Here is a 14,477-nt window from a genome sequence, read left to right as displayed (position 1 = left end):
TTGGAAGAAAAATGATTGAAGCTTGGGCTAATACCAAAGTTAGAAATGCTCTGCCGACGAATTGTCTCCCTGGGAAATTCACAATCAAGCAACTTTATTATTAGTACGGCATTTCCATTATTGGATTTTCAAACTCGCTGATAGGATAATGGATTAAGCATTTTGATACCAGAATCATCCAACCACAATGGAAAAATGTAATGTTCAATTTACCACTTCCATTTAATCTAAATAGCTGAGGCGTACTAGTTTGTTACTGATTGTGAAGGAAAACGGTACTCTTTTCGTTTTATTATTATTATTATTATTTATTTTAAAGGATATTAAAATAAAATTTTTGTTTCTGATTATTTTATATTACAAATTGTGAAATTTTTATTAATATAAATATTCATGTTTTTAATACCAAAAAAACTATAATATAGAGAATAAGAGTGTTAGTTGTTTAAAAAAGAGAAAAAAATATTTTTTGGGATATCTAAAAGATGGACAAAAAGGAGGAAAAAAAAAAGAGAGTTTCATATGATAGTGAAAATATAGTTTTCGTACATTATTTAAATTATTAAACGTCAAAAAAGATTTTTTTAAATAACAAATATACAATCTTAAAGTATATTTATATGTTATCAATTGATACTTACTTTTTTAAAGTACTAAAAAAATAATTAAAATTGGTTTTTATTTACCTTATTCATAGTAATAAATTTAAAAATCATATAACAGGTAACAATTAACAAAAATAGCAATCAAGCCACGAAAGAGTTGAGGCCCGGAACTTTGCTGCCTACCGGGAAACAGAAATTCAGAAAAATATTTCCCCAATTGGCCAACTCCTCTAAAACCCTAAAACCTTAACTTCTCTTCTCCTTTCTCGCTTGACCACTGGCCCGAGTACTCCAACCGGCCTCGTTTCCTCTCCCACCTTAAACCCTTTACCAAAACCCTCTCAAAAATGTCATCTTCTATCCCTCTCCGCCACCTACGCCACCTTTCGACCACCACCACAACCGCCGCCACGGCCTCATCCTCCATTTCCATTTCCATTTCCCAAGCCAAAAACAAACTCCGCACCGAGTACGACCCTGACAAAGCCCTCGAAATCTACTCTTCCGTTTCCAAACACTACTCTTCCCCTTCCTCTTCCCGCTACGCCCAAGACCTCACTGTTCGCCGCCTCGCGAAGTCCCGCCGTTTCTCCGACATCGAATCCTTAATCGAGTCGCACAAAACCGACCCGAAAATTACGCAGGAGCCCTTCCTCTCCACTCTCATCAGATCCTATGGCATCGCTGGCATGTTAGATCATGCGATCAAAACTTTCGATCAGATGGACCAATTTGGTACCCCCAGATCCACCATTTCTTTCAACTCCTTACTCTCTGCTTGCAATCATTCGAGGCAATTCGATAAAGTCCCCCAACTGTTCAAAGAAATTCCCAAAAAATACGGCAGTGTGTCACCTGACAAAGTTTCCTATGGGATTTTAATTAAATCTTATTGCGAGGCGGGTCATCCCGATAAAGGGATTGAGGTTTTAAGAGAAATGGAAAGGAAAAGCGTGGAGGTAACTGCAGTTACTTTTACTACAATATTAAATGCTTTGTATAAGAAGGGGAAAACAGAAGAGGCTGAGAAGTTGTGGAGTGATATGATGAAGAATGGTTGTGAATTAGATGTTGCTTCTTATAATGTTAGGATCATGAATTTGCAAGGCGGCGAGCCGGAGAAAGTGAAGGAATTGATTGACGAGATGAGTACCATGGGTTTGAAGCCAGATACGATTAGTTATAATTATCTCATGACTTGTTATTGCAAGAATGGCATGTTGGATGAAGCTAAGAAGGTTTATGAAGGTTTGGAAGGTAATGGGTGTAATCCAAATGCGGCTACTTTTAGGACTTTGGTGTTTTATTTATGTTTGAATGGGTTGCATGAGCAAGGTTATAAGGTGTTTAAGGAAAGTGTGAGATTGCATAAGATCCCAGATTTTAATACGTTGAAGCATTTGGTGGAGGGGTTGGTGAAGAACAAGAAGATCAAGGAGGCGAAAGGGTTGATCAGGACGGTAAAGAAGAAGTTTCCTCCTAATTTTTTGAATGCTTGGAAGAAGCTTGAGGAGGAACTTGGCTTGGTTTCTGGTAATGCTGGTGGTGGTGAAGCTCAAGAAGCTAAAGAGGCTACAGGTTAGAGGTGGGGTGGGCTTTAGTTGTTATTTGCTTGTGGCTGAGTCAAGCTGCTTTCATTTCACCTGCAGCTGAGAATGATCTGACTTGTGATGAAGTATGCGATTAGCCATGTTAATTTCAGGTGAAGCTGCAACTAAAGCTTGAATGGTGATGATTTTTAGCTGCAAATAGTTTTACAAGCATCAATTCTGCTTTAATTGTAAGGATCGATGTCATTTTTTGCTTGTTGTTTTATGGGTGTACTTGTTTTGGAAGGAAAAGAACATTCTAATAATCTACAATTTACTTATTTCAATGAATTTTCTGGTTAAACTTCTTTCCTTGTTGGATTTTAGTTTGGTTTGTCCACGACATTGAGCTTTGTTCTATGTCTCTTTAAATGCTTTTTGTTGATGAATGTCTTCAAACCATTCCCCGCCATTTTCAGTGTGTGTGGCTGCAACCCGAGCATCCTCTGCAACACTAACTGAAAATTTCTACTCTGAAACCAATTAAAGGCTGAGTTTACATGTTCACTGAAGTACTGCTCCTCAGTCTTGACTGCTAAGGTTCGGTTGCTGTAGCCTTTTACAGTAAAAACATTGGCTACTTCAAGTAAAGGACGTCACAGCTCCTTAGGATTTCCAATTTCCAATATACAGAATTGTTCCCAATACCGTTAGCTGTTGTATGCCAAGAGGATATTTGGTACTACTAATTTTGTTTTCCTGAGGAACTTATTATGCAAAATCAATTGCAGAAATAAATTTATAAATGATAAATAATCATGTACTCGAAAAGAAAATGCATTTTGGTATGTGGTTCTGATAAAAATTTGGGTAAATTCTATATATATTCTTGTAATTTCAACTTTTTGTCATACGATATCTTGCGATTTTTTTTTTTTTTTCAATTAACATTTTGTGAATTTTATTTAATTAACATCTTGTGAATAACTTTTATTCTCACAAAATGTTAGACTGTTTGTTTTGCATTGTAAAATTATAAAATATACTCTTTAACCTGTAAATACTTGCCCACATGTATATGGGCAGAGAAATGCCCATTATCTATTAAATGGGCCAACATAGCAGGGAAAGTATCGTATTTTGTTGGGGCCTGGATGTCCATTACTCGACCTTAGCCTCAACACAAATTCGACGGTTCATGGGCAAACTGCCGAGGGATTAGACTTAGAAGCCCGTTACTAAATGGGCCAATGTGAAAAACATTAAAAATCCTAACTTGGGCTTGTAGTACACCACGAAATGCAACCCATCCCCTAGCCTCTCTCTCTAATTCTAGGTCAGAAATCTCCGGAGAGCAGAAACCAGAAACGCGAAAGAGAAGGGCATAATCAGGGTTTTTAGCAAAAGAACCGAAGACATCAAAGTAAAGAGAAGGGAAGAACAGCGAATCCACGCAAAATGACTACGCGAATCGCTCCAGGAGTTGGAGCGAACTTGCTTGGTCAACATTCCGCCGAGAGGAACCAAGACGCCACTGCTTATGTCGGCAATCTCGATCCTCAGGTTCCCGCTAATTTCCTTTTTCTCTCTGTCTCTCTCTCTCTCTCTTTTTTCTTTTTTTCACCTTATTTTTATCAATATTCTTTATCTTATAGTTTCATTTTTTTTTTTTTTACTTTTCAGGTATCTGAGGAGCTACTATGGGAGTTATTTGTTCAAGCTGGTCCCGTTGGTGCGTTTGATAATCTTAAAGTTTGTCAATTTATATTTTACTTTTAAGCTACTGAAGTTTATTTTTGCTTTATTGGGAGTGAATTAATTGGAAATGCTTTGGTTTCTTTTTGTTATTTCAGTTAATGTTTACGTGCCAAAAGATAGGGTGACAAACCTGCATCAAGGATATGGATTTGTAGAATTCCGAAGCGAAGAAGATGCTGACTATGTAAGTCCTACTCCTTTATGGACCGTGTGGCCATTGGTTTCCTTTTCCTTATGTCTTTGCTTTTGGAATAATTAGTTTCATTTGGTCAAATGTGTAGGCGATTAAGGTTCTCAACATGATTAAGCTTTATGGAAAGCCAATACGTGTAAATAAGGTATGAAATTTGATTTTGATTATGTTGGAAATGGGAATAATGTTGCCATATTTTGGAGTTAAAGAATCATTATTTTTGGATTAATTGTTATGGTTTTTTCTACTTTGATCGATCTCAGGCGTCTCAAGATAAAAAGAGCTTGGATGTTGGTGCAAACCTTTTTATAGGGAACCTTGACCCCGTAAGTATTGCATATTATATCATTAGAAGTGTAGAGATGCCATTGACTAGATTTCCTGTTTTAACTTTGTGATTATCTGATCATACATGCAGGATGTGGATGAGAAACTTTTGTATGATACTTTCAGTGCATTTGGAGTTATTGTAACAAATCCCAAGGTACTGGCTTTCTAATTTCCTTTTGATTTAATTCCATTTTTTCTGATGTTATGCCATAGATTAATGACCTCTGGTTTCTCCATATATCAACGTGTATGTCTGGATGTCTTCACATTCCTGTTTAGTTTTGATGCTCTGCTGCTTCTTGATGCCATTTATAATTAATCAACCATTACTCCGGTCTTTTTGAGAAAAAAGAAACTTTAAAGGGTGTTGAAGCCTTGTAGATAAAGGGTTGAACTAAAGCCTTTGCCATCATAATTTTATACATGATTGATGTTGAGTTGAGATGATGTTAGAATCTGTGAGATGTAATAATTGATGGAAGAAGAGCAGCAATAGCTTGTTACTTTTCTTAATTTTATTTGTATCATGAGGTTCTTGGTTTTGCTTAGCATGTCACTCACTTGATAGCGTTTGGTTTAATAGTTCATATAGACTGGTAAAGGGATGAAAAAAGGAGGAAAAACAAGAAAAATTTTAGTAATTGATATTTTAGTTTGGAGATATGCTTCTGTTGACTGTATTTCTTGAATACATGTGGCTCTACTCTTCAACTTCATGGTTAAATAAACATTTCCTAGGAAATGCTTCTATTGACATCTAATAATCACAAGTATATATTTACCCTTATGGAAGTTTATAAACAGAGTTTGCCAGTACCTATGTGAAATAATAAATATAAGGAGAATTTACCTTTTGTTGCATCTTATAATTGAAATGTGGACTTGGTGCTTTTCAGTTCATCAAATAGGGGGAGCTTTTTATTCAAGCGATTAATTTTTGGGTAGATTGACTCAGTAGGATGGACTATTTATGTTATGAGCAACCAGGTTTCCTAAAGACAATTTTGGTTTGAACACATTTGCATGGCCATCCAATGACATAATCTATTAGATGGACTGGAATGCTTATATACCTTATTTTTGTTTCAGGAGAGATGAATGATACAAAAACTAATAGTGAGTCCTAGTCTCATTCTGCTCATATCTTGAAAGGAATTGATAGGGGGTTCAGAAAATGAATAAGAAGTTGCTAAATATTTAAAATAGTTTTTTTTTTCAGCATTTTGTTTATTCTCCACTACTTGCTTGTGGTTTCTGATATTTACCACCGTGTGATCAGATAATGAGAGATCCAGAGTCAGGAAATTCACGTGGTTTTGGATTTATCAGCTATGATTCATTTGAGGCATCTGATGCAGCTATTGAGGTATTTCTGCATTGCCACTTGCATTTACGTGAACTGTTACCAAGATTACATCATGAGAACATTTGGATGAAACCTCGATTTTGTTTTTCTGGAGTTCTTGGTGAATTTTTGGAGTAACATAATTGTTTACAACTGTACATTCTGCCTTCAATTTTAAAGAGCTTCATGGCAAATCAATATAGGATTTGGAATCTTATTTGGCATAACTTCTCACTGATTAGTTTGGTTCCTGGTGTTAGCTTTTTAACAGTTGGGAAGAATTTGTTATCATTCACAAATTTATTTGCTAAATGGAAATAGTTATTGCTGTTGTCACTGCTTTTATTGTTCAATATGTGATGTGAAGTCTAAATACCTTTGATTTGGTTTCATCTATCTTGCAAAATGTGTTCACTTTTTCTCTTTGATGTTACAGGCAATGAATGGCCAATACCTCTGTAACCGCCAAATAACAGTTTCTTATGCATATAAGAAAGACACCAAAGGGGAGCGCCATGGCACCCCAGCAGGTGAGTATTTCCACCTGCATCCCACCTTCCCCTTGGTCCCTCTGTTCTTTCTTTTTTCTTTTTTTTAATTGTCTTTGCCACATAGATTGCTATGTACGTTTTGGAACTTTTTCTAAAATATTTTTTTTAAAAAAAAAAATTTCACTTGCCATTCTTGTGAGACAGAGAGGGTTTTGGCTGCAAGCAACCCAAATGCCCAGAAGAGCAGGCCCCATACTTTGTTTGCAAGTGCACCTCCATCACTCCCCTCTGGTCCCCAGGCCAATGGTGCTATAGGTGCACCAGTGCCTCCACGACCTTTTGCAAACGGTACTGTTCCTCCTGGCCCGATGCCAGTACTTCGTCCTCCACCCCCACAAAGTGTACCCTTCCCACCAATGCAGGTTCCTGGACAAGCACCTTGGCAGGGTCAGCCACAGCAACCAGGTCAACCAATTCCACCTCCAGTCATGCCTCAGCATATGCAGTTCAGACCTCCTCCTCCAAATATGCCACCGCCACCGCCTCCACAGGCAGCGTCTGCTCTTTCAAGACCTCCCCCACCAATGGGAATGGGAGCACCACAATGGCCACCACCGCCACCACCACAGCAAATGGTTGGAAGGCCCCCCATGCCACAAATGTCAATGCCACCCCCTCCCCCACCTCCATCTACAAGTTAAAGATCCAAAAGTCTGTTTCTCTTGATTCACTAATTGTAGTTGCATTTTTGTTTCTCATGGTGATACAAGTGATAATATGAATTGTTCTCTATTGATGTATGATTACCCAAAAATTAGACTCTGGATGGGGTTATCTACCACTACTGCAAATACCTCAATGCTAACATGTTAATGTCGTATAACTTTCTAGTTTCATGTTGAAATCAAAATGCTTGGAATATCGTATATGATGAGCAAACTAGAAATATTTCCGTCGTATTGGCCGTTGGATGGACTCTTCACAGTTTTTTTGTTTTCAGAGTGGATTCTGTGCTTCCGAGTTGTAAGAGTACGTGATGGAATAGGATTGATGACCAACTAAGGGCTGCCACGTCTGTGATTAAGAAGTTTCTAGTCATTTTACGAGATAAAAATATTTTTTTCCAAAAATAAATTTCCGCTGCCGGGATTCGAACCCGGGATTTTAAGAATATAATTCTTCACCAAGCGTTTGTGCTACAGCGGATTTTATGTACAGGTTGTGAAAGCTAATATATGTATTGAGAGGAATATCAATTAATAAGATTCTTCACATTAGTGAGAAAATCTTAAATGAGGGGTTATTCACTCTATTTTTTCAATTACGGAACAAACCTAGATGAATTTTGTAAAAGTTATGACAGATTAAATCGTTCATATGAAAATTGAAGCATTTTTAACAAAACTCAATCAACTTTTGCTACGGTTTCGATGGATTAAAATTTAGAATGAATTTATTATTATTTTATATTCACTATCATTAAACAAAGAAACATATATAAATACTATTTTTAGTTATTTTTTATATATTCGAGATTCATTGAACCAAATCTGTTTAATTTTACCAAACTTGTTTCCAAATTCATTTCATTTCATCCTTTTAATTGGGAAACTTTTCTCATTTACCAAAAATATAAATAAATACATCTAATTGTTATCTTTCACAAATAAGTTAAAATATGAATATATAGAATTCTATATTTTTGTTAGATTACGATTTGACAATTTAGATTATAATTTGAAACGTTACAAAATTTTTACTACTTATCATTATCAATTATATCGTTTCATTCTTATCGTTTTATTCGTATCGTTTTAATTATATAAATTTTATTTTTTATTATAAGAAACAGAGCCATTGCTATATGTCTTAACTATCATGACAAGCCACCAAGGTCAAGGGACGCCGCCGCCAAAGAATTTTTCCGACGGTGGAATCGGCCGTGGTGGAGGAACACCGCCTGAGAGTTCCTACAACGACAGTTCCAAAACCTTGCCCAATTGTTTACCAAAAGCTGTAACTAAGGAGCCTGGGATCAAAAGAAAGACGCCTTCCGAAAAAGAGAACGTGCCCTTGACTTCAGAATCAGTAGAGGAGCGAATGAGCACTTGTGGTAGCGAAACAGTTGGTAAGGGGATGGTTTCGTGCTCAGGTACCCCATCGACGCCGCCATTATCAACTATACCAACTTCAACATGCTGTTCGGAAATTGTGATTCCAGGACCAATCCCGGATTTGTTTGAGCTGATCAACGATCAAAGACTTTTTGTTGGTAATTTCTTCGCGGATGTACCAGAAATTGTGGATTAATGTTACTTCCCGCTCCTTTTTCTTCTATTAGTTTAGGACAATGAATTAGAACGTGTAATAGTTCATGGGCTTCTTTACCGATTAGGTCTGGTGCAATATGTGCATGAAGAGACCAAAAGTAGTTATTGAACAACATCTTGGTAAACTTTGTTTGTGGCCCCAATTTTGGGCTGGAAAGCCACCAACTCCTGTTGTTCCCAAGCAATGTGTGCTACAAATTGTTTCCATTGTCCGAAGTCCGATCCCTGTTCTGCTGGGTCGACTCTAAAACCTGTCATTTTACCAAGAAGGCCAACAACCCAAAGCAGATCTCCGTAATTCTAACTCATTTCGATTCCCAAATCCCAAGGCTTAAGAAAATGGAAATTCCAACGACAAATCAACCATGAGCTTCCCTAACAGTGACTAAAACTGACTCACAGGCAGCAACGTGATAAGATTAAACACTAAACAGTAAAAAGGGGGGAGCTGGCAATTGGCATGCTTGGAAACCAGATACGTAGGATATATCATATATTCGAAAGATCAAATCTTAAGCTGCCCAAGAGGTAAAAAAAGGCTGTCTGTCATATTTTTTTTTTATGGGAACAAGTGCGCATCTTAGTCAGTTTCTTTGGGTTGGTAAAGAATCTCTGATACCGTGTATGCTCCTCTCATCGAAATTATCCTTTACTGGCAGTTAAAATTTGAGCTCTTTCCCCTCTCTGTTTGGTGAAGTGTAAAAAATTTACCAGGAACTCAGGCCTTTGCGTGCCATTTACGAAACAGAACTGACCCTATGAAACCACCAACTTTGTTAAAACAGACACTCTCGCTTTTACTGAAGCAGTTGGTCGTCTCACCTCCACACCTACATGCCTCCACAGAGATAAGTACGGATTGATTGTTAATAGACATTGATCTGCACATGCAGCAAACGAGCCCAGTGCACAGCCCTGGGGCAGGGGGCTACCTTGATGAACATATAAGTGTTGTATAATTTATATCAAGAACTTGGTTCAATCGATATGGTTGGTGTAAAAAAAAATTAAGATAGTATCAAGTCTTGATCTTCTACCCATCATTTTCGTGATTATGGAGCATTAAGGTAATGAATTTCCTTTTTCTCAGCTAACAAAGAATGAGGTCCAAGTCCTTTTCTTTTCCCATCATGGGGGCACACTGGCATAAAACAATGATCGCGGGCCGGGGGGTCTCAGCCTAGAGTGTAACAAGGTGGACCATGATATTTGAGTTAAAAAAAAAAGGAAAACACATGTGCAAGGGAATAATCACCGTGCAAAGCGGGAGAAGATGGAGATTATTGGTAGCATCAGTATACGAATTTAAGGGAACATCTTTCAGATGTCCTGGACTGGTTTTAATCATCAGCCAATCCAGCGTTTGGTCAAAAAAAATTGCTGGGGAGTTCTGAAATCTCTCAATCTCATCTTAGAAACATCCACGTGTTGCTTTGTAATCCATATTGGATTATGACCCTTGACCTTGTCCACAAAATTATTCATCACTCGTTTATTACTTATCAGCCGTGTGCAGCAGCACCTTTTTGTTCTTCTTCATCGTGGAAAATTGAGTGGGAGGACCTGGTTTCATACTTGGGTTAGCCAGGTCCCAGGCGGGTTCCAATCACTCCTTCTGCAAACAGAATATTTCTACAAAAAATATAGAAACTAAAGCCTGCAAGTTAGAACGATGCAAATGGAAGCATTGAAGGCCGGTGAAATTTGAAAAGCAAAAAAGAAAAGTTAAACTGCAATAAATACAAAGAAACGCCAATGCAGCCCAGGCCTTGCGCATGCAAGGTGGCACTAACTTGGCTAGTTCATAGGCATGGACCCATTTTCTTGCAGTCGGCAGCAAACTCCAAATTTACATTCTTACAGGTTTTCTGGTTAACAATCCTGGATAGGATAGGCTGAAGCCTAGAAGCTTTTCCTTTTTAATTTTCTCTGCCCTTGATTGACGGTCATATGAATCATGGAATATCAATAAATTCATAATAACACTGACTGAAACATTAAGAAAGGTTAAAAAGTTGAATTATTTATTGATATTGATGATTACTCGTTCATTAATTAAGAACACAAGAGACTCGAAAACTAGACGATCTTCGAGCAAACAAAGCCTCCCAAATCTCAGAAAAAGCCTGGACAATAACCCTATGGTGATGCCTAGAATTCAAAGACAAGAAACAATGCAAGAGTTGTTCCAAATCTTTCTCTTCGAACATTTGCTTCTCCAATATCATCTCCATCATCGACCTCTTGAAATCCTCGTAGGGATCCTCCGACTTCTTCACCACAGCAAAACTCTCCCTCACTTTCCCATCCACCGTGCAGGGTATCATCCGTTGAAAGAAACTCGATAACCTCGCCGGCGATTCGCTCTCTGACGACAAGAACCTCATACTTCTCTCTTTCGGAACGTACCTTTTTGCTTTCTTAAGTTTCTTTGTCTTCCTCTTCTTTTTGTGCCTCGCAGGCATTGTTTCGCGTATGGTTTCTAGGTTGGCGTTGAACTCTGACGAGGAATCAGTGGAGAAACTCCTAGAAGACGAAACTAGGGTTTCTGTTTCTTCGTCGTAAATGTCATCTTCGTCAAAGCTTTCGCTGCTAAACAATCCACTGTCAGCTGACGAGGTGCTGATGCGCATTTTTGGTGTCGTTTTCTTCTTCTTCTTGTATCGTCGTTTTTTCTTCTCCGTGTTGGGAGGCGGTGGAGGAGGAAAAAAGTCGTCGTCATCGTTCTCGGAGGTATTGTAGATTTTGCGGCGAGGGGTTTCGTCATCGTCGTAAACTTTGGCGATGACGTGCCATCTGTCTTCTTTTTCCCAGTGAAACTCTGGTGTTGGCGGCGGCGGTGACTCGCTGCGGTCAGTCTCGGAGAAGTACTGCGTGGATGATCTTGATCCCAGGCCGCAGCCGATTGATGAGAACGCCGAGGAAACGTGACGCTTCAGGGAGGAGTAATGAGGCTTTGACGTTGGTGGTGCGGGTGGGGGTGGGGGTGGGGGTGGGGGTGCTGGTGGTGGTGGTGGTAACTGGAGGGTAATAGGGTCGGGGTTAACTGAAGAAAGTCTGAAGAATGAACGGACAGGTTTTGATGGCAGATCAGCAGGGTCTTTGGAACGGCAAGACTGCAAGGAAAGGAAGACGCGGGATATCTTAAGCTTGAAACGTTTCGCCATTTTGTAAGATTACTTTGAGTAGCAGCTCTCTCTGTTCAGGTTTGTCTTGAAGCGATATGCATTGTCCAAGACATGAACTGTTTTGTCTGAGAAAGTTTAACTTATATATATATAGGGAAGAATGAAGCTGTAAGTATTTTTTTTCTTTTTTGTTAAAAAGGAGGAGATTCTAGCATAAAACAGAGTGTGTGTTTTTAATGTCATGTTGAAGCAATGAAGCTTCACCACTAGTTTTGACCACTTTTCCACGCTATCCCGGAAGAGCGTGGGTGATTGGTAAAAAGTTTAATTTTCAAAGTCATTTGGGTGGAAAGAGGAAAGTTATTGTAGCTATATATATGCTCCTATGTTGGAGATTCACCAATCACAAGCAATAATTGATAAAAGAAAAAGAATTGTTTACTGTAAACATGTTAATCTTGAGTCATGAGCTTATGATCAGTATGTTTTCAACGGGCTAGAGGCATAGGTTAAGACTTAAGAGAACAGTAATCATTTCTCTATCTTTGGAAAAATTAGAGGTTAATTTATTGACATTTTTAGGATAATTGTCAAATCTAAAACCAATGGGTAATTATTAATAAATGAACTGGATTTTATTGTTTTGTATATCTAAAATACTCCTAAATTAATAAACTTGAAATTTCTTTTAACGTTAATATATTTGTCGATCAACTATTCATGTATTCAACCTTATTCTATAAAATTAAGCGCTACTTTGAGCTTCAATCCATGCAAATTTCCTCTCTTTAGAGTCCCCATTGGTAGAAAAAAAATTAGAACAATAAAGGAAGAAAAATTATTCACGATTCATTGCCGATGTTAATTTCAAATGTTCGATTTATATAAAAGATTACACCGTCGAGAGGGGTCATCACGGTGCCATGGGGTACCTGATAATAGCAATCATGGCGAACACTGCAAAAAAAAAAAAAAAAGTGTTGGGCTTCGATGAGTCGTTCTCATCAAAAGCAGTGCCTCTCATCGCCTACTACCCTTGTAAAAAAGGAAGAGGTGAAGAGTATCATATCTAATTTCTACGTCTCTCCATCATCACTTTGCGTTAATCCTGTGGAGGCCGTCCTTTCTTTACGAGTCATTCCCAGCCCTGAAAACATATGCTGGATATGTCCCTCGGGTTTACCGGTGCACCTCCTGTCACTGTTCTTTGCTCTTTCTTGAAGTTGTCTCGGAGGGGAAGCCGCCTTTCCAAGATAACAGAACCGATAACAATCCAACAGCTAAAACAAAAATTTGGGAATGTGATGATAATGCTGATCCGGCTATCTAGGTGTGTATCCAATCGTACGCTGACGGATTCTATTTCCTTTCGCACGTTCCTGGAACTGCTGAACTCTGCACGTGCATGAAGCTTCTTTAATTTCTTTGTTAAGCCAGAATCGTAATTAGTAATTGGATAACAATCAGAGTATTGATATTTGGAGTTAATTAAATCCAATACCCTTATGTACTACTCGTATTCTTCAAGAAGGCAATGTCAATAAAGTCACGACAAAGTTCGTATCTGAAAGTTGGATTTCACGGTCGTTCGCTTCCCAAGTAAAATGATTTCCAATTGCTTTCTCTTTCTTTTATATTTTAATATTGCAAACAAACACGAAGGAAAGGAAAGGAAAGGAGAAAATGATTTTCAACTTGAAGTTTCTATATTGGTTTTCATATTGCCCACGTTGGTTTTCATCTCAGGGTTGAGGCAAAAGAATATTATTGTATCCAAGGAACCCAAAAAGTATTAATGCTGCATTTTGAATGTTGATGCAGGGACTGATACGTTATGATAAGTTTTATGCTGCGTTTTTCAAAAGGAGTCTGTTTTTAAAGCAAAAGCTTGCTTGCATGGGGAATAAAGAAAAGAAAAAAGGGCAGCTACTAAACTCAAAAACAGATTAAAATTGGCTACTGTAACTATTTTCTGATATAGTCAAATGTAAAAACTGAATGAGTGAATTGTCATTCTGAAAGGATGATGCTTCCAGAGGAGCCTGATGGGGGCTGCCTAAAGCTTTCCAGTGCTAGGGATAGTGGCCACCCTATGAAGTTATTGTTCTTGAATGATGGGTAAAAATTTTCCACTGCTAGAAGTTTAGCACCGGGCTTAGACCTGAGGCCTGGAATGGTGATGTTCCCTTTCATTCTTTCTTCTCCACCCTTTTCTTTTTATTTCTGTTTCAATTATTCAAAAGGAAATACACTTGAATGAAGTAACTAAGCAAGTGTTCGTTGTCGTTTCCAAGTTAAATAGGGTAGACTGCAGAGGATTAATTACATTGAAACTTCAAACGCGTGCAAGAAGAAAAGGAGGGCCCTTTCTTTTGAATTGTATGGATAAATAAATCTCTGGGGCTTTTTTACTATTCAAAAAATAAATAAATCTCTGGGGCAGAGAGTAGACTCTAAGAAAGTCAATCCGAAGTAGCTCCTCCTCTAGCACATGGTGGGATCCAAGGAAACAAAATCATCCATATGTTTTCTCCCTTTTTTTTTTCCCTTTATCCTTTTAAAGGGACAGGGTTCACTGTGGCATAGTGAAAAAGCTTCTTTTGCACTCAATTGTCCCCAACATGGTTGCCTCCCCATGGGCTTCCCAAGCTAGTCAGATGTCTTAAACCCTCACCAGAGACAGACCAGAGTCTGTTTACTCCACTCCCCGAGTCTCAAATTGTCGGTTTTTGAGTTTTTTTGAAATCCCGAACGTTAATCAATCTAGA

The 14,477-nt window shown here is 38.2% G+C and overlaps 3 protein-coding genes across 3 annotated transcripts; 2 read left to right on the top strand and 1 right to left on the bottom strand.

Annotated features, from left to right (window-relative positions):
- Positions 754-2,498, top strand: LOC18610964 (pentatricopeptide repeat-containing protein At4g36680, mitochondrial). The gene has a single exon (XM_007046926.2). The coding sequence runs from the start codon at positions 953-955 to the stop codon at positions 2,186-2,188; it is 1,236 nt and encodes a 411-aa protein (XP_007046988.2). The 5' UTR covers positions 754-952; the 3' UTR covers positions 2,189-2,498.
- Positions 3,435-7,208, top strand: LOC18610963 (splicing factor 3B subunit 4). Its single transcript, XM_007046924.2, has 9 exons — positions 3,435-3,697; positions 3,818-3,866; positions 3,988-4,076; positions 4,174-4,230; positions 4,349-4,411; positions 4,504-4,569; positions 5,695-5,781; positions 6,197-6,290; positions 6,456-7,208. Exons 1-9 carry the CDS (start codon positions 3,593-3,595, stop codon positions 6,950-6,952), a joined length of 1,107 nt encoding a protein of 368 aa, XP_007046986.2. The 5' UTR covers positions 3,435-3,592; the 3' UTR covers positions 6,953-7,208.
- Positions 10,574-11,837, bottom strand: LOC18610962 (transcription repressor OFP7). The gene has a single exon (XM_007046923.2). The coding sequence runs from the start codon at positions 11,746-11,748 to the stop codon at positions 10,633-10,635; it is 1,116 nt and encodes a 371-aa protein (XP_007046985.2). The 5' UTR covers positions 11,749-11,837; the 3' UTR covers positions 10,574-10,632.

Source organism: Theobroma cacao, chromosome 1, assembly GCF_000208745.1.
Source record: "Theobroma cacao cultivar B97-61/B2 chromosome 1, Criollo_cocoa_genome_V2, whole genome shotgun sequence".
Taxonomy (NCBI): domain Eukaryota; kingdom Viridiplantae; phylum Streptophyta; class Magnoliopsida; order Malvales; family Malvaceae; genus Theobroma; species Theobroma cacao.
Note: the sequence above shows the minus strand (reverse complement) of the source record. Positions and strands in the feature narration are given on the sequence as shown.